Source organism: Nanorana parkeri, unplaced genomic scaffold (assembly GCF_000935625.1).
Source record: "Nanorana parkeri isolate BGI_ZX_2015 unplaced genomic scaffold, ASM93562v1 scaffold2091, whole genome shotgun sequence".
In the NCBI taxonomy this organism is placed as follows: domain Eukaryota; kingdom Metazoa; phylum Chordata; class Amphibia; order Anura; family Dicroglossidae; genus Nanorana; species Nanorana parkeri.
In genome coordinates, this window is record NW_017308359.1 from 147892 (window position 1) to 168493 (window position 20602).

Genomic DNA, 20602 nt, shown 5'->3' on the forward strand with positions numbered 1-20602 from the left:
GAAAAAGAGATTTGAGGACACAGTGTCCTCAATCTCTTTTTCTGCAGCCTCTGTTATCAATGAGCAGGAATCCTCTGTACTGAATGTTCCTGCTCATTGATAACATGAAGACAGAGTATGTTTACTATAACCACAATCATGAATGAACAGGAGGTGATGTAGATCACTTCCCATTCATAATTGAGGATATAGTAATCATACCATGTCCTCAATTATGTACAAACACTCAGCGATCACTGAGTGTTTGTACCTCGCTCTCCTCTCTGACACGCTGTCACAGGAGGTTGAGCGCGGGCGGTGCAGGGAGGAGAGCTCAGCCTCCTGTGACAGCGCTTGCTGTCTCCGCCCACACACCGCTGTGCCTGACTGTGATAGGAGGCTGAGCGGCTAACTGAGTAGGAGGAGAGAGGCTGGCCGCTCACAGCGCTCTCGGCTGGCTGTCGCAGTTTCTCTCCTCCCTGCTGGGACACAGAGCAGCGTCCAGCGGGGAGGAAAGAAAGCAGGGATGCGCCGATGTATCGGCAGGAAAATTATACTTTCGGCATTTAGCCAAAAGTGTCATTTTCGGCCGATATATCGGTGCATCCCTAGTTCTCATTCATCCAGGCCATGGTATATCTGTAACAAAAACAAAATCAGGGCAACTGGACTTGCTGTATTTTTCTTGAAGACGTTTCACTGATCATCCAACCAGCTTTCTGAATTGAGAAAGCTGGTTGGATGACCAGTGAAACGTCTTCACGAAAAATACAGCAAGTCCAGTTGCCCTGATTTATTTTTTTACAGATATGCAGACATACTATGCAAAATCCATTTCTTTCAGTTTCTACTGATCTCTTTGCAGGAATAGCATCCTTTCAGCTTGCAGTATACCTTGAGATGTGGGGACCATCCTTATTGGCCATTCTGTTTCTGATTTCATGGTATTAATCACAGCCCAGTCACACCACGTTTTATCCACTGAAAGTTTATGGTTTATTGTGAAACTTGGGAAGCGATGAAACGATAGCATGTCCTCGGGGTGAACCTATTTTACTGAGCAGTTATCAGCCTGATAAAGGGTCCCTCATATAGGTCAATCTGACATTGCTGTGACAGTCAGTCAGCAATGATGTGTACACACAACTACTATCTCCCCAGGCCCGTATCTGATCAGATTGTCGTTATTCAAAAGAAAAAGTTGCTGAGATATCACCTTCACCTCAGCCCAGAGAGTTATTGCATTGCTCTAGCAATTGATGGGACAGGATGCTTCAAGGCCTTACCTGCAATATCGCTGTACATGATAACGCAGGGTAATGATCAAGCAGAATGTTCACATTTTTCCCCTCTGTCTCTACGTCAGTATACATGTGAACTGCACCCATTGCCCATAGTCACATGAAACTTCTCAGTACTACCTGCTTGTAAATTGCTTTAGTGACGGCACCATCAGGGATTATTTTTATGTAGTTGCTTTAAATTTTGTATTTGTATTATTATTATACAGGATTAATATAGCGCCAACAGTTTGCGCAGCGCTTTACAATATAAGGAAGACATTACAATCCCAATACAATTCCAGACAAGATGGTAAGGCCCTCTTTTCTCTTTTTAAAGGAGAATTATGAGGCGAGTGATTTTCACTCAGCCTCATAATCTGAGCCGACCTGTGACAATGAAACTGTCTAGGGATGCACCGATACCGATACAAGCATGGGTATCGGCGGCGATATCGAGTATTTGCAAATACTCCGATACAAAAAACGTGTACCTGTTCCGCGTCCGCCATCTTCAGGGACCCGAAACCACCGCACACAGGACCTCCATCACGTCTTCAGTTAAACAAGATGGCCGCGAACTCCTCCTCCAAGTCCTCAGTCATCTGCTCCATTCTGACCTCTTCTCCCGCTGATTGGATGATTGACAGGCTTCCTCACCATGCACTATACAATGTTCTGGTCTGGATATGTGCTCATCTATTTTCCCCACTATGAGGGTTCCCCATTCACAGTAAACATAATGCATGAGGGAATTCGAATTGTATTTCGACTGGTGTATAGCCAGCTATAGAAACCGACTGAAATCCAACTTCAGTGTTTATTGAGATCTTTGAAACCGAATGACGTCAGATTAAAAGCAGTTAGAAGGGTCAGGGCTGGCTCTTTTACTGCTTATAAGGACTATGCACATAGTTTAATGTCTATAGTCTGGGCACAGGCACTCATTAAAACCACAGGGCATGTATTGGGAGAGGGAAAAGCAGCACAAGGTCAGTTTACTTTCTGTTGTGCTGCAGTACTTATGTGTTAGGAAGAAACACACTGTTAGAAGGAGAGAGCAGGGGAAAGGTGAAGTGTGTAAGTCCTAGTTGTATTACAAATCCTTTAGCTGGTACGCAGCATATGTATTTCTTCTTTATAATTAGCCGTTTGCCCAGAGTTCAGCCTTAAGATGCCCACACACCTTACGATAATCGCGGGAAATGCCGCGATCGTACGATTATCGTAAGGTGTGGGAGCCGTGCGACCTCTACTACTGTAAGGTCGCACGACTTTTAACTTACGAGCATGTTCGAAACCAGGCTGGTTTGTGGCATGTTCGCAAGATAAAAGCCGCACGGCCGGTGTGCGCAAGCGCACACTGCCCATTCGGCATTGCGGTCATCGGAAGCCCCCCCCCCATCAGTGTCCGGGACAGGCAGATCGTACGTTTTTCTAAAATTTACCTTACAACCATCGCAAGACAAAAGTCTTGCGATGGTTGTAGGGTGTGTGTGCCCAGCATTAAGGTGCCCACACACCTTGCGATAATCGGGGGAAATTCCGCGATCGTACGATTATCGCAAGGTGTGTAGAAGGCGTGCGACCTTACAGTAGCAGATTTTATCTTGCGAACATGTTCGAAAACCAGCCGATTTTTCAGCTGGTTTGTGGCATGTTCGCAAGATAAAAGCTGCACGGGCTGGGGTGCGCACCACGGTTAAATATTACTCCTTCAGGCTGTATTTTTTTTTCTTAAGCTCCCCTCTGGATGGTGTTGAGTGATCTTTGTTAATCTGGGTATGATATGTCCTGTGTGTGAAGAGATCTTTCTGTTTGCCATACAAGGTGTAAAATCCCGGCTGTGGCTGTTCTCCAGCGTGCAGACGTTTGTTTGCAGATCCATGTCACTGGCCAGGGAGGCAGCTGCCAGTGTGCAGGGAATAACACATCATAACATCCTGTATTGAGCACATGACCAAACAAGCTTCCACCTTTCCGTCTAGCCGGACTTCTAGCGCTGGCAGGTCTTCTGCATTTTCTCCCCTTCTCTTCTATTTCTTCGTATATGATACTTTCATTTATTGATATCTTCTAATAGAAAGGTGAACTTTTATAACTGTATTTTATATGGGTACATTGAGGGGGATTTTATCAGACGCATTGCAACCAATCAGCTTCTCTCTCTTTTATTTTCGAAGCTTAGATGAACAAACTGAAGAGAGAAGCTGATTGGTTACTGTGAGCAACTGCTCCAGATTCTCTCTGCCCCAGTCTTGATAAATTCCCCCTGTTGCTGTTTTTAATTTTTGTTCTTTTTCTCTGTATTTAATATATATATTTTTTTTTTTCTAGACAATGCCTGAGGACGATTGTCGCGCGTTGCGGAGTCGCCGCTTGGTCTCCAAACCTCCGGAGAAAGAGGAAGTTATAAGAAGAACAGAAGCAGACAGGCCAAATGGGAATATGAGTAACGGTAAGAGATGTTGGTGGTGGGAGGGATCGGGGTCTGAATGTTTTCATATATTAGGTCCCATTCACACCTAGGCATAGCGGAAATGTGCATCACTTTCGAAAATGGTTGTGCATCTTCATGCGTGTTTGTTTTCCATGTTTGCCACGCGGCCCCATTGATTTCAATGGGTTATACGCGCGCCAAACACGGAAAAGTAGTGCATTTAGCCAAATCTGTGACAAGCATTCTGCATTTTTTTTCTTTGCGTTTCTGGATGTTTTAACGCACGTGAATGTGGAGGAGGAACCTGCGTATTCCCATCTGCCTTTGGGGTGCCATTAACTGGTAATAGCAATGCAAACGCATTTCACATTTCTGCGCATTTTGTGAATGCCTGTCAAAGCATTTTTTTGCGCATTGGACACACATTCCTGCTATGCCTAGGTGTGAACCGAGCCTGATACTTTAAAGCAAGACTGGGCAAATCCCAGAAGCCAGGTTGCTAACGCTCCTTAAAAATTACAGCTGCTGCCTAAGTTTTGAGGATTTCTTTAGTTGTCAGCTGGCTCCTAAAGGAAATCCTGCGGGCTCCTGAAATGAACAGAATGGCTTCTGAACTCCATATTACCTCATTCGCCCCTGCTTTAAGGGGTTGATGTATAAATCTCCTGCCCAGCATAAAGCTGGGCTAATGCCGTAGACATGGCATTACCGCCACTAGATGGACCCTAGGAGCATAGGAATTTCCTGTGCTCCTTGGCTCCATCTAGTGGCAGTAATGCCATGTGTACGGCATTCACCCAGCTTTACACTGGGCAAAAGATGTGTACGTAAACCCTAATGATGAACCTTATTTGCTTCCTTTTTGGTTTAAATATATAATACAGTAAACTCTCTGTTATTCGGTATTTGACTAGAACTCTCATCTAACCAGAAAAAACAAATCCCCTGTGTACTCACTGTTCTGTGGCATGTATTATCCTGGAAATGATTGTGTGCCTATTTGTTCTAATTTGCTTTTGATTACTGCATTTCAATATTAATGTGAACTGCAAAGTTTATGGTCTAGTATGGGGTATGGCATTAGTTAGGCCTAGTTGCCTCTCAAGCAACCAGAAACTACATTTATCCAGAATCTACCAATTCCCGTGGATGCTGGATAACGGGGAGTTTACTGTATCTCAAAACAAATTGTTAGATGCATTCTATTAAGTGCAAGAAAAAAAAAAGGTTAAACCTGACTGAAATTATATGACTGATGATTTCCTTTACACTCTGCCTCTGACTGTTATCAGCAGGGCTTGAAAAATTTTAGGGTGTCTCACCAGGTCAGTAAAAAATTTCCCCAGTCAGCATGACTGGACTATAGCCTTGCAATTTATGTTCACATTATTTAGGGACACATAGAGCTTTCTTTTGGAGGTATATAATCGCCACTGGGGGTTTTATTTTTTATTCTATAATAAAAAAAGCACAGTAAATTTTGAAAAAAAAACCCCAAAACGTTTTCCCTACGTTATGTTGCCCTGAGGGGCGGGACCCTCCTTTCCATCTTCTCTTAAATTGTATTGTGATTGTAATGTCTTCCTTATACTGTAAAGCTGTGCACAAACTGTTGGAGCTATATAAATCCTGAATAATAATAATGTTAAACATTTATTCTTACCCATATTTTTGGTAAAACATAAAAGACACGGGGTCACGTCGGGTAAATAGACACCAAACATGTCAAGCCTTAAAATTGCGCGCACCCGCAAAATCGCAAAGAAACGACCACACCGAAAATTGGCCGTAGGTGACGCTTTAAACACTTTTACCACTCATCAGTTTAGTGTTATCAGTGATTAATGGCCCTAAAATGATTGTTTTCACTCTGACAGTCGTGGCGATATGTAACATGTGCCGTCGATCGTGTACCGATCTCCCTTTGATCTCCTGTGATAGAGCAGCTGTGCTGGCAGTGACAGCGGCGGGGGGTAAAACTGCACCTAATACAAGTGATCGGGATAACTGCAGCTAATACAAGACGCCCGATCACTTGAATGTAAACTGCCATCCAAGAAGTTGCCGGCCGTTTAATTAGAACGGCCGGCTGGGAAGCTACTCGTCCGGCTCCAGCGTCCTCTCGTCGAGAGGACGAGTGAATTTTCAAGCCCTGGTTAACAGCAAGCATTTTCCCTGTTCTCTCTGTGAACTTCAGAAAACTTTTTAAATATGTTAAAGTTGGGAAGGGTTAGACACACTGTTGAGGTATAATTGCTGTATGTGTATTGGAGAGAGTCACTCTCTTTTCGTACCCCCTCTATTGGGTGACCAAATGCTAAATTCTAGAGTTGTCCCCATAACAAGGGGTAAGGGGAAATCTTCTAATAGTGACATCTTTTCCAGGGACAGCTCTTGAAGGGTGGAATTCCCTTCACTTTGGGAGTTTTCCCCTAACTTCCTGGTGTATCTTTGGGACAGGAAGTGAATGGGAAGTTTCCCCAATGTTAAACACACAAAAAACCCTTTCACTGCTCTTGCCAAAACCTAATAAAAAGGTTTTGGCTATAGACACACTTTTATAAAAAAAGAAGAGGAAAGGAAAGAGTTCTCTTGTACACGTTTCCTGTTCTAGGGCCCGAGATACAGTACAGTTGGTGAGCATTGTCACCCTGGGACAGGAAGTGTGTTGCTAGCAGGATCACCAGGAAAAAATAAAGAATATTAAGTCTGAAAATGAAAACTAGAGCAGCCATTACATCTAAGGACTTGTAAGCTGTACTGCGGGGAGAGTCAAACTGCTGCAGGTACAAAGGGCAGAAAGCTAGAGGTACCACCCAATCTTGGGCTGTTCTGCAAGCAAAGCTTGGTCAATCTCTGATGGCAAGAAAACTTCCTGTTGTGTTGTCACCCTTTTTCAAAGTCACTGCAGTAAAATTGTGATGTTCTGCCACTCACATTTCCACAAAACGTTTTCGACATGGTGTGCAGGATGTGAACAGCACAACTAAACATAACCTGAAGATCGTAAGAGGAAAGACTGCATTCTTTTGTTTTACATCCAGTGATCTGTTTGATGAGAGTTGTGTTCTACTTTACTAGGGATGCTAGTATCGGTGCCGATACCGAGTATTTGGGCTTCCTGATTGCCCGGAAAGCCGGCTTCATGCTCCCTCGTCATTTCATGACGAGGGAGCATGGAGCCGGCTTCCATGATTGGCCAGCAAGCCAGCTCCATGCTTTCTCATCACATAGTGACGAGAAGCATGGGACGGCTTCCTTGTTAATTCGGGAAGCCGAGTGGCAAGTCTTTACACGCTTCCCGGCTAATCACGAAGCCAGGTGGCGAGTCATTACACACTGTCTGGCTTCCTGAATGGGACATCGGGTACTCGGTATTTGGTATCGGCAAGTACCGGGAAAAAAATATCGGTACTCGGTACCAAAATACTGGTATTGGTGCATCCCTAGCGCATACATTAGTTCCAGACGGCAGCCTTTCATATCCTTCTCTAAGCATTCACTGAGTTTGGATGGAAGTTTTTACCTTTTCTCAATTCATTAAAGTGTTTTGGCCAAAAATAATTTCTGAATGCTCCCCGCTTCTCTGAAACATTTGGAATTTGTGCAAATTTCTCTCAGTGGACCAGACTGACATTTAGGACCTTTCAATAGAACTGAGCTGTCTCATGTGATACTGACATCAGTACTTCCTGTGATCATTTACTGTTTACGTCCCGTCACCGTGTTTCACCATGATGACCTCACTGTGACTAACAGTCTAAAACTGACCTGCAGTAAACTCAACATGTGGAACAATGCTAAAAGTTTCTGGAGGGGAATAAAAGGTCATATTACAGATGGTTACCAATTCATTGACCTTGTTAACTCTTTTAAAGTGGAACTCCACTGTTTTAATTGTGATTTGGACCAGAGAAGCTATGTGTAATGCTTTGCCAGCTACTTCCAGAGGTTGGTTGGGAGAGCTCGAAATCTTAGTTTTATTTCTGCACGATACTACTGTCAGCTGTGAGCTTCTGCCCCTGAGACTGACAGTGCAGGAAGAGGAGAGTTGTTTGCTCTCTCCATTCACAAAAAACCTTGTGTTCAGTGAAAAGAATACAAGGCTTTCTGTGAATAGATGAGGGGAGAGGAAGGGTGGGTAAACCAGGAGAATGCCACATATCCATCAAAAGCCTTGTATTAATTGAAACAAACACAAGGCTTTCTGCGAATGGATGAGGGGAAAGGAGCAGCGGGTAAACCAGGAGAATGCCACATATCCATCCACAGAAAGCCTTGAATTAATTGAAACTAACACAGGGCTTTCTGAGAAGGGACGAGGGGAAAGGAGTAGCGGGTAAACCAGGAGAATGCCACATATCCATCCACAGAAAGCCTTGAGTTAATTGAAACTAACACAGGGCTTTCTGAGAAGGTTTAACGATATAACGGGGAAGGGAAGGTATATATACAATCTCTCCAATATGATAAATATAATCAATATAAATGGGGGGTCCCCTAACTATTAAAGTTTTTAGAAAGAGAAGTTTTCCCCTGGGAGAGGGGATCCCACCATTCTTTACACAATCTATGTAACGATTTAGGTGATGAAAAGGTATAAATATATTTATTCAATAAAAATCTATAATTTTTAGACTCTACATATACAGAAATTCGGAAAAATATATTGATCACACAGACAAATAAATGTATACATACAACAGACAGATAAATATATATATAAGAATAGAGGACTGCATACCGCCTATACACCGGTAAGTAAATGAGTGGGTTAATAAAGAAATTCCTTGTCAATTAAAAGACATGCCGCTTAGAAAGCCAGGTGTATTCGTATATATAGAAAAGACAAACGCTGTCCATGAAGTGAATTCCAATATACGCTAGATTTCCTGATAATTGCCCTAGTTTGAACTACAGGGCACAAGAGATATCGGGAATGTAGCTACGGAGGACGCGTATCATGTGGACACAATACCCTTGGGGATCATGGAAGTGGGATAACACGGTTGATATGAGAAAAAAGGTATATTTGTATATATATATATATATATAACTCACAGTCCCGGGATATCCTCGTTTCGATGTTTCCAAAGTAGGTTTCGAAGAAAAAATGGTAAGTTGAAACTGGAGTTTTGATGACTGGGTTGAAGAGGAACACAGATATCAGGAGGTGTAGGTATTACCTCGGCTGGATACGATAGATGTTGCAAATCGTTGCCTTAACTCGATAGCTGTGTTCAGTTAACCGGATAAGTTTCTCTTTGATTTTAATCCACACTTGATTTTAATCCACACCTCGCTTAGGCCAGTCTTCATCCGCGTATAGGTATACCGGAGGGTCTGGTTGGTGAGGTTTAGCTGTTATTTGTTGTCCATAATTTCCCATGGGAGAGTTTGGCAAACTCTAAGTCGGTTCCAAAAGGCCTTATTGTGAGATAATCAAAGGCTTTAAAAGTGCAGACATGTCTCGGGCGGAGCAGTCACGAAAGGAAGAAAAGAGCCTGAGCTGGACACCCGTGACGCGTTTCGCCCCTCCCACAAATCGGGGCTTCCTCAGACAGGTGTCTGAATACGTAAATCGTTACGTAGATTGTGTAAAGAATGGTGGGATCCCCTCTCCCAGGGGAAAACTTCTCTTTCTAAAAGCTTTCTGAGAAGGGACGAGGGGAAAGGAGTAGCGGGTAAACCAGGAGATTGTCACATATCCATCCACAGAAAGCCTTGTGTTATGGCCACTAGAGGGAGCTGAGGAGCATGGGAAAGAATCATCTATTTTCTATGATTCTCGGCTCCATCTAGTGGCCATAATGAGGTATTTTGCAGATTTTCTATTCGACTTGGAGATAAATTATACTAAGAACCTTTTTGTTTTTTTGCGTCCATTCATAGAGAACACATGTTCATGGACGACAAATGTTTCTGCAAATTGTTTATAAATACACTTCTTATAGTTTTTCATCTCGTTCAGCCTGCGTGCTGAATGAGAAAAATTGCTTGTTATTCCCCATCCACTCTAAACAACGTGGATGAGCGAATAGCTCTGATGGCTATTGTGTTTGGACAGCCACGGGCGATTGGCTGCAAGTCACTGTTTGGCTGACATTTTTCATCCCATCTCCTTTGGCAAAAGGTGATTGAAAAATCGAGTTTTGTCAAACTGTGTGGTGCCAGCAGGGCCATCCACTGCTTGAATTTTGGCCGGGTAACAGTAGGCCGCAGTGTATCAGAGCTGTATATGGCGTTCCTAAGTTCGCAACGGTGAGGTTTGTGTAATTGCTGTGAACCAGACACGGTAAGAATAGGATTGCTGGGCTCCCATCTACTACAATATTATGTGGTCTACCCTTTTGTCTCCCGAGGCACGCCCTGATAATACTTAGACGGTCCAACGAATGGACTCTTATTGTGGTCTATCTCAGAGCAGTGAAGTATTGCAGCATGAGTCACGCTCCAACAGTCTGGGTTCATGCTCCGTGCTTGCTCACACAGCACAAAAGCCACATGACACAAAGGAAAGAACAGAGTCTCAGTGTTTTGTCTCTTCTCCGGGTGAACAGTCAAAGACTTAATAATTATAGTGAACATGAACATAGTCTTAGTACTTTGGTCACAACTGTCAGATTATTTGCTTCTTGTTTGTAATTGTATTGATTTACACTAGTGATTGCACAATAAGCTTTATTTATCAGACAAATAAGGACTTCCTTTTGAATTTTTTTTCCATAGCAAACATTAAAATTTAGCTTTACTATTGGCAACAGAAACAGGTTTCCTTCTGACACATTAATGAAATAGGCTTTTAAAAAAAAAAAATGTGTGTGTGTGGTCGGATTTAAAAATGTAGTAGATCCCAACCAAAACTGGGGGGTGCTGAAAGTGACAGCAAATGCCTCCGCACATCAAATGCAAAATACCATTAAGTCACTCGCACTCAGTTTGTCGACAGCAGTCAATCGCCTTTGACTGAGCATGATGTCACATACACAAAGCAACGTTTCGGGACCAGATAGTTACTTCAGGCTATCTGGTCCCGAAACGTTGCTTTGTGTATGTGACATCATGCTCAGTCAATAAAGGAGATTGACTGCTATCTACAGAGTGCAAGTGTTCTCTGATTTATTCTGAGCGTCTTTGTACAAAGTCCTTCTTAAGTAAAGTATTGCTACAGTTTGGTAGGCACCAAAAGGTGTGCTTATATACAGATTGTTATACACATCCGATTTCTTTTCTTGACCTTGGCAATAAGAGACGCCTTATTTTACCTGATCATGCAACCCTCACGCCGCCGTAACGCATATGTGCATCACCCCGGCGGGCAAACCTTTAGTGCTGTTCTGTGTTTAAAGCTCCCTCATGGACATACCCCCAGCACAGTGACTGGGCTGATGCAAGCTCCTGGTCACTGTTAACAATTGGGAGCAGTGATCACTTGATCCCAACTTTGAGATGCCTTTAAAAAGGCCACCAGGAGACAGAGGCGAGGAGTGAAATGGACCTATCAGTAACTTTACAAGTCTGTATGAATTATTGAACAATATAAACCAATAGTTTGGAATGCTAGATAAAGTGAAGTGCAGCTGTGGCCAGATTATGGACGTTAAAGTATTTGCATGATCTTTACAGATCTTTTGCTGCTTAAGTAAGCACTCGCTGATCTCTGTAGCTGCATGTACTTTGAGGACATTCATTCTCACCTGTTGCTTGTTTACATTAGAAGACTGGAAGACTGCAGATTTGCTCTCCATAGAAAATAATGGGAAAATGAGCAGTGATTTCAGAGTCTGTTGTGAATTTTGAAGAATAATTTCTCCGCAATGTCTATAGTTATAGAGATGAAAAAGGATTTTTTTTTTTTAAGTTCTTGTTTTTGCTTGCTCAGAATATTTTATTACTTTAGTGACCATAGTCTGGCCACAGGTTCACTTCAAGCTCCAAGCAAGTGACGTTCACTAGGCTTCAACGTGCACGGTATGTGTAAATACTTGTGTTCCTTCTGTTATGTACTAGACGTTTCACAATGTAACCTTGTCGTTGTACATTTTGTACACGAGTGGGTGGGCATTGTGTACTTGTCTAGCTAGTAACTAGACGTTTTAGAGTAAGATATATTTTTACAATAAGAACTCTGAATGTGTGTTTTTTGCTAGGCAGAGCTGGTACGATGAAAGCTTTATTGGTTCTTCTATTTCTTTCTTATGCTAAGACTACTGAGAACTGCTCAGTGAAGCATGGTAGGTCAGAGAGCCCTGAGGTTTGTGAAATGTGCCATTACCACATTACACTTCTTACACTTCTTACACGTTTACTGCGGCATTCGCTCACCGTCTCTGCTACTCCTAATTCATTGTGCTACTAGGAATATTTGATTTACAGCTCAAAACAAGTCTAAAGGCTGTTATCTTCTTTGCAAAATGATTATGGTGTTGACATTTTTAGTTACAATTTAATACAGGACATAATGCATCACGCCCCCATTTCTCATTTATGAAACTATGGCAAAACAACAAGCTGATTAACTATATGAACTGCTGTATGTCTGGATTTATCTCAAGGGCATATCCTCCCAAGTTTTTGCACGTGCAGTTTGACAGCAAATACTGTCCTTTTGTTTTTTTATTCAGGATGTGACGCCATCCAAAGGACTTTCCCACAGCATTAAAGCCCAGCACCTAACAAACTCTTAAAGGAGAACTATGTGGTTCTATCTTTTTTGGATGAATGCATTCCTTAGGCTAAATAAGTAAATGTAATTTACTGTAAATAGCCAAAATGCACAGGAAGACTGTAAAACCTTATTTTAGGTGGTGGGTGGGGCTAAACCCCCCCGCCCCCCACAATTACAAGGACTTTCCTTCACTTCCTGTATAGTCACCAGGATAGGAAGTCACAATTCCCCATGATTTCTCTTGAGTGCCTAGAATATTGCAGTGTGCTTCCTGTCATGTGGGAACTTCATCCTGTGATATACTAGGTGTATTTGAGTGCTTCAAAATCTGAAGTAAATAATTGTACACTGCAGTAGCTTGTCTCTGTTTCTAGAAATGTATACTTCTGATTCACTTTGGGCACAGTAGTCTTTGATTAAAGGTGAATTATGGGGAGAGTGAAATACACTGATCCCCATAATTAGAGCCGACGTGTGACACAGAAGCTCACACATCGGCTCTATAGATGGAGAACTGAGTGATCACATACTGTTATTCGCTCAGCTCCCGATTTTCTGCCTGCAGCGAGCGGTGACTGACAGTCCCCGCAAGGATTCCTCTCTGCTGTTTGAGGCTAGGTTCACACCTAGGTGACACCTCACTGGTCACCAATTGCCAAGGTGTGAACCGATCGCGCTGTGGGTAGCCATGATTTTGTAATGGCACCCCAGTCGCGCCGCGTCATGTATAGCAAAAAGGCGGTACATGTACCTTTTTTCTGCGATTGCCGCGCGGATGGAAGTCAATGGGGCCGTGCGGCAATCGCTGCCTGCATTGTGCAGGACCGCACAATCCCGGGTGTCCTGCGGTGTAGTGCAGGTGTGAACCTAGCCTGAGGCTGCCATAGTCCTGAAACTGGTAGCCAGAGACTGATAGCTAGATTTTCACTACACCTTCTTTTTCAACACCTTCATCTGTTGGTTACAGTAGCAAAGAAAGCTTAATGTTGTAATTTCTATAGACCTGTAGTGTGAATCATTTGACTGTGTGATTACACTCGGACTCTGGAGTTAAATAGTAACCCTTCTAGATGAGTAAGATATTAGGGTGGGAAGAGGGTTATAAGAGTTCACAAGTCTGAAAGTAAGGGCTGAGAAAGTCGGGAGAGGTTTGTCAACATTGCAGCATTCCACTTTTATATTGTGCGTTTTGTCACTGATGACCTCCATTAATAATCTGGAATCTTTTGTAACAAATGGCAATGTGCTCCCAAGGAGGTCACAGTGCAGCTTGTCAACTCTGCCTGAACAATATTGCAGGGGTTTAAATCAAGCCTTTCTCCACAAGGATGTGCCTCCTGGCTTCCTCGGGGGTGCCTCGCACGTTTTACACATCCATTCCTCTGATGTGAAGAAGGCTTCTAATGTGAAGGAAAGAGGGAAACTCTGATGTAAATTGGAGGTTCTGCTGTGAAAGGGGGGCCGTGATGTTACAGGAGACTCTGATGTTAAGGGGGAACCCCACTTTGTGTGTCTTCGCGTGTGTCTGGGCCTATTTTTCAGGCGCCACATGTCATATTTTACGTTTACTGTTTTTAAATTTTATACTGTTATGCCTCGAGGTTTTTGCAAATATTTAAAAGGTGCTGTGACTGAAAAAAGGTTGGATGCTTGTTTTAAATATATGGTGAAGGCCCCAAATCTGTTTAATAATAAGACTGACCAGTCTGCTGACAAACCTGCCCCAGATCTTTCTCGGCTGCCCCCCAACTCCCCCACCCCCCTCCATCTATTCCTATCATTTTCTGTATTCTGCTGTCCCCTTCTCTCAGATCTGTTTCCCCCACAATTCTCAACATTAAGGCTTTATCTGCCATACTGGAGAACACGCAAACATACCCTCATAACTTCAGCTTACTTAAGGTGCCCATACACCTTACAATTATCTGCAGATTTTCTGTGGTCAGATGGAAAAAGTGCAACAGATTGGCCCGGTTGGAGATTACTCCATCCACACAGTTAAGTGTAGATGCAGGAATCTGTTGCACCTTTTCCATCTGACCACAGAAAATCTGCAGATAATTGTAATGTGTATGGCCAGCTTTAGTCTACAATTTGACTCCTAACAGAGGAGATCCAGAGCCCCTAGTATTTCTAGCACACACCCAAGTAGACCTTATATGCAGGTCCACTACTCCACTAAATACTGGGCCAATTATCCTGCCAGAACCTGAACTTTGCACCAGCAACAACAACAACACTAATGGAATACTCCTTGTAAGCTGCATTATTTCTGCCTGTTATTTCTGCCTGTTGTGTTGGCAATTTTGTGCTACCAAAGGTCATATCTCTGGATTTCTTCATAAATAGAATGACTTTATAATGTCTTGTTATTACGTTATAATCTTGATTTGTACCTGTTTCCCTTATTTCTCTTAAATATTGTAAAAAAAAAAAAAAAAAAAATATGGGTGATATTGAGAAAACCTACTCCTGTAATCCTGGAAATCTGGGTTACCTATGGCATTGTGTCGCGTGAAAGGTACCATGTCTGTGGTCACGTTATCTCTAATGAAGGGGGCTTTTAGGAGTTGGCACTTCCACAATAACAACTTCATATTTTTTATTACACAAGGCTCCTTTTAGGATTATTCTTTTATATATTATTCTTGTCTCTAGCTTAAATGTAATTTCCAGCTTTTGTTTAACATTTCTACATTTTCTGTACTGAAGATGTTAAACTGACCTCAGGGCATATTTACACTCGGACTGTCTGTGTTTGGTGCACAGTGACCTGACTTGTGATTTTGTTTTTTCCCTGACAGGATTTATGGACTTGGAACATGTGATCAGCAGAAAAATGGATCTGAAGAGGAAAGCAGAGGTAAACATCCTGTTCCTACCTGCTGGACCTAAACCTCTAATGTATCAGCAACTGCACTGCCTAGCTAAATGACCTGTTTTATCATTTTACATTGGCAAGAAAATGTACCTGATCAGAGATTGCTGGTACATAATATTGTTTGAGAATGCACTGAGTGTTACTGGAGCAGCACTGTGGCGCCAACAACACCCCTCTTCTGTATCATAAAAAGGAAAATGTCTGTCTTGGTATCGGCAAGCAATATTTCATTTTGTCTGGTGCAGGTTCAAAAATAAACATACACATTTAAAGGGTCGGTCCACCCTTTAAGGGATATTTTAATTCTACGGGGAGCTTGGTAGAATTCTTGTATGTCTTTTATACTCCAACAGATCCCATTACGATAACTCCCAAATGTTCCTGGGAGTGGGTGTTCTGGCCCACCTCCTATTCCATTCCCCATAACCAGTTCCCAACGTTGGGATGTTCCATGCCGTCCTGGAAAGCATGGGCTTTAAAGACGTTCGGACGGCATGGAACGTCCTAACTCCGATTATATCCCTTGGGATCTGATTCAAGGACTTGCCTGGCATCTCAGGCAATCTGCAATTCGGGTCACATGATCGAAAGTGTTTTTTGCATTTTTTTTTAAATTATAATTTTACCCTTTGTTTTACCCATTTTTGATTCGTTTATTTTTAAAACGATGAACCCTTCCAGTGCTGATCACAATTTTATTGCTGTGATTTGACGTGTGATATTATTTTTTTATCTGTTTTTAAAATGTTACCCTTTTTAAGGTGGGGTTTTCTTTTTTACCTTTTCACGTAGTTTCTGATCACAGTATTTTGCCTAAACTGGTTTTCGACTAGGCTTGTCCTGATGTTGACACCTATCTGGAAAATTAGTCTCTATTCACACCTAGGTGACAGCGTTTTTTTAAAGTTTTTTTTTTTTTTTTTTTTTTTTTTTTTTTTTTTTTTTTTTTTCTTTTTTTTTTTTTTTTTTGTCCCTCTTGTGTAGATTTACCCTCTTTTTTTTACCCTAGTGACCATAGTCACCGAGACAGAAAGTGATAGGAAATCCATCATCTTACAGTTGCCACCAGAACAAGGGGTGAGGGAAAATCTTCCAGTGAGGGCACTTTTTCTGGTTTGGAGAATTCCCCACCACTTTGTACAGATTTTCTCTCACTTCATGTTGCATTCCTGGGAAAGAAAGTGAAGGAGAATCTCCCCAATGCAACACACAGTAAAAAAAAATTATCCAAAAAAGTTTGGGCAATGCTTACACTTTAATGATATAAGCAGCTCACCTTAGCCTCCTCCCACTAAAAACATCGGAGTGATGTTGTCTTTTAAATTTTCAGTCCTGTCCATTTTGCTTTGATGTTTGGAGGTTTAATCTCTGAACTCTCTCCCATATACTGTGCTGGCAGGATTTCTTGAGCATTGTTCTCTGGTCCGCCCACAAACAGCAGCCATTAGGAGACAGTCTACCTCTCCTTATTTATTTATTTTTTATCTTGTATTTTAGAGAATGTCCACAGTGATGTTTCATTATTGTAAGAGTTTTGGGTGAACTATCCCTTTTGGAACATAGGCAACAAGGATAATCACTATTTCGTAATGTTCCCTTGGTTTTTTTTTATATGGAGATATTAAAGGTTAGACATCGGAGAAAATATTATTAGATATTAAATCTGCAGCCAGCTTGTGACCAAGCATGCCTCTGTGTAAGCATTTCCATCAGTAGCGAAGGCCATATATTGTTATTATCGTGCTAATAAATGGAATTCCCCAGGTCAATTACATTGGTTTCCAGGGTTGCTTGGCAACGATCAGATGTTTCCTGCCTATTCAGAGATAAACCTGTGCAAGAAGTGGTTTCCTCAGACGTCATGCTTACTAATATAATGCGATTATCAACATGCTGCTTAGAAATTTAAATATCCTGCAGCACTCAGATCTTCTTCTTTGAGCTTGTAAACTGCCAAAAAAAGTCTCTCTTCCCCCCCAGGGTACAATGTTTTTTTAAAATTTTTTTTTTTTTTTTTTTTTTTTTTTTGTGCATATTTTTGTGAGCTTTTTGCACGTTTTCGTGCACACTTTGGTTTTTTGAGCAGATTGTAGTTCATCTATGGGGGCCAAAACGAGCTGGAATATTTAAAAAAAAACAGCGTGTGTGTGAATTTCTCATAATTGGTTACATTTTATTCATAATGACACATGAGCAGACAACCCAGGAACTCCACATAGAGCTCATTAACAGAGTTCCTGAGAAATGCAATAAACTCTCCAAAATCTTCTTAACACTAAACTCGGGAGTTAAATCTTAAAAATGCATTCAAGTACCTTAACTATTAACAATACTGTATCTTATTTGTGTATCACTCGACTAGATCCTCAAATCATCTTTATCTTGTACTGATGCTGTCCTTCCTTCTGGAGGGTGGCTACTTTTTATTCCCCATGGACCCTGTGTGTGTTGTAAAGTAGCCACAACTCCAAGCTCACTCCTGTGATAGACATCAATACAAATTAGTAAACTAAATGTGAGATTGTAGTCCATCACAGGAGCGAGCTTGGAGGGGCAGCTACTTTACAACACACACAGGGTCCATGGGGAGCAAATGTAGCCATCCTTCAGGGGGAAGAGCAGTGTCGGCACCAATTCAGAGATGATTTGAGGATCTAAAGCTGAGTGATAACAAAAATGTATCTTGTGTAACAGTTCAGGTACTGCATTGCAGTGTTAATTGTGACAGCAAATTTAGTTTGTCATAGTCCTTTTGACTAAAATGCCATTTAGTTTTATTCATCTGAATTGTTTTGGTTTTAGTTAACTAAATATCATAAGATTTTAATCAAACTAAATCTACAGTAGATTTAGTCTACTAAAGACTAATGGGTTTAGTTAAAGAGTAATTTAAGAATTTCTCTAGAATTTCCAATCTAATTTTTTTTATACTCCCCCTGAAGTAAACCTCTGTTAACCTGTTTATTACTTATGGTATTAAGGTTTGAACGTGCAATACAGACACAGATTTAACTGTTGTGATATATCCCATGTCTTTATCTTAAAATTGGGTTAAACCAAGTCTTATAAAGAAACAATAATATTTAATATTTTTCAACAAAGGACCAGTAATTAGATAAGCATTGTTTATAATAACTTGCATATGACATTCTTTATTCTTTCAAGCAGAAGTGCAACTCTAAAATATTGAAATTAAAAACTATATTGGCTTTAATGCTATTGCACATATTACCGATTAGCTGTCCATTCAGGATGAAACGAAGTCCAAAGAGATTAGTTCTGATTTGGATCTCTTCCCAAATTGTCTCACCCTAACATTTTAGTCTAGTTTTAGTTAGTAGAGTGAAATGTCAATATATTTTCGTTATGGCTTTAGTCATCAAAACTTAGTTTTTATTAGTTTTAGTCACTGAAAAGGTGTTGTTGACGAAAACTATGTTGGAAATGTATTAGTCGACAAAATGTACATTTTTAAGATCTAACTCCTGAGTTTAGTGTCATTTTAAAAGTGCAATCTCAATTTTTGGGTGTCTGATCCTTTTCATTTCCTATATATTCTATACCTGTGACCAAATACTTTATTTTTAAACTGATGCATTTAAAGTGTTTTCTCTTGCCCTCTAGCTTTTAAAGAACGAGTTAATGCAGGAGGTGGACATTCACTTCAATGAGTTTGTAAACAATTTGATTGAAGAATCCACAGCTTTGGAAGCCCCCACTGCAGCCACCAATTTCCACCCTGGAAATGGAGAAAAAGACGGCCGTAAAGTGAGGTAATGAAGAATAAGCCATTGTTATGGATCATATCCTTTTGCCTACTTTGCTGGAATATTGGATTTGCTTTTCAGTAACCAACAACTCCAGCCAAAACTTTATTTATTTATTTTTTTGCTGGAAGGAATATTACATCTGTCAGGTTTTTATTTTGCAGTCTGTACCCCAACTGGGGAGATGACTTCAGCAAAATGAAGGTTTAGGACCTTGGTCAGGTTATTGTTAGTCTGTGGCTTCCTATCCCACTGACAACCCCATAAATGTTGCTTCCGGGAGTCCATAGTTTGCTTGAACTGATTGTGGCCTATCTCTAAGAATAATGAACCTGCAGCTTGGCAGGCCTTTGGCTACAGGTATCCTTGGAACTTTGGTATGTCCTTTTGCAGTAGTCTATTTTTATGTTAAAAAAAAATTGGTATAATAGGGCCGTTATATAAAATTAACATGCCAAGGCAGAGACGGTGTGTTGTTTATGTCTAGTAATATTATTTCCACATTTGGCAACAGACCCTTCCGATATGTGCTCCACGATATGTTGGTTGGAGGAGGCAAAGAGTATTGTATGTTTCCTGAGTTTGCTATTCCCCCTTTTTATAACAACAACATGTACAACCAACAAATTCTAAGCACATATAACAGCTGAATAGACGTATTGGTCACTTGGACACAGCACTGTACTGGAATTTGGCTGCTAATGGTTAATATTTTATAATTTGATATATATTTCCATTTCCAGTAAAGTTTAATGGAATGCTTTCATATATTAAGTGAATATCTGCCTAATGATTGCCCAAGGAAATCATTTATAGTAATAACTTTTTTTTTTTTTTTTTTGTCCATAATATGTCTGACGTTTGTCTAGCATCATTGCTGTGCATAGAACTGTAATAACACACAATATCATGTTTTGTTTCCTTAGGTCATTGGCCAGACCCCCACCTGAGCACGGGAAGCTGTTTATGTCAAGACGTTCTCTACTGGAGTAAGTGATAACCTTACTATCAGATTGTTGCAAGTTAGTGCCCAGAGACATTGTAATTACTATGTGCTAGATCTGCTTGCTTATCAAGTCTCTATGTAGTAAAAAAAACAACTAAAATACCAGTCATATTTCTGTACGACACTATGGGCTCACCAGTAACCTAGATCCAAAGACATGGTTGCCAAGTATATTTCCTACCCCTGATATACACACCTATACTAACACTTTGTTACAAAAAAAAACTCTGTATGCAGCCAGGAAGCATATAGCAAACTTTGGATACAAGCTTTACCGCCCGTGGTAGCCCCAGAGACAAGAAGTCACAATTTCTCTGCCATACAACTACCTAGTGTTAAAACATGGGGAATGCCCATTTAAAAGCAAATTTGGGACAGGTGGCCATCAAGACCCTCTACTTGTAACTAGTGATGAGCTCGGGCGTGTTCGCAAGCGCCTCGTGCCGAGCCCGCCAGCAAGCCGTCAGCGCGCAGGGCCAATCACAGGCACTGAGACATGTTCCCGGTCGGCAGCTGCGGAGATCGGAAAATGGCTCAGTGCCTGTGATTGGCCCTGCGCGCTGACGGCTTCCTGGCGGGCT

General features: G+C 41.4%; 1 protein-coding gene across 1 annotated transcript in view; it reads left to right on the forward strand.

Annotated features, from left to right (window-relative positions):
• The first annotated feature begins 3600 nt into the window (after positions 1 to 3600).
• SOAT1 (sterol O-acyltransferase 1) overlaps positions 3601 to 20602 on the forward strand; it is a 34915-nt gene continuing 17913 nt past the window's right edge. Inside the window, exons 1-4 of the mRNA XM_018572642.1 lie at positions 3601 to 3717; positions 15172 to 15230; positions 18873 to 19021; positions 19942 to 20004. Of these exons, the coding sequence (XP_018428144.1) occupies positions 3708 to 3717; positions 15172 to 15230; positions 18873 to 19021; positions 19942 to 20004 (281 nt within the window). The 5' untranslated portion in view covers positions 3601 to 3707. The remainder of the gene's footprint in view (positions 3718 to 15171; positions 15231 to 18872; positions 19022 to 19941; positions 20005 to 20602) is intronic.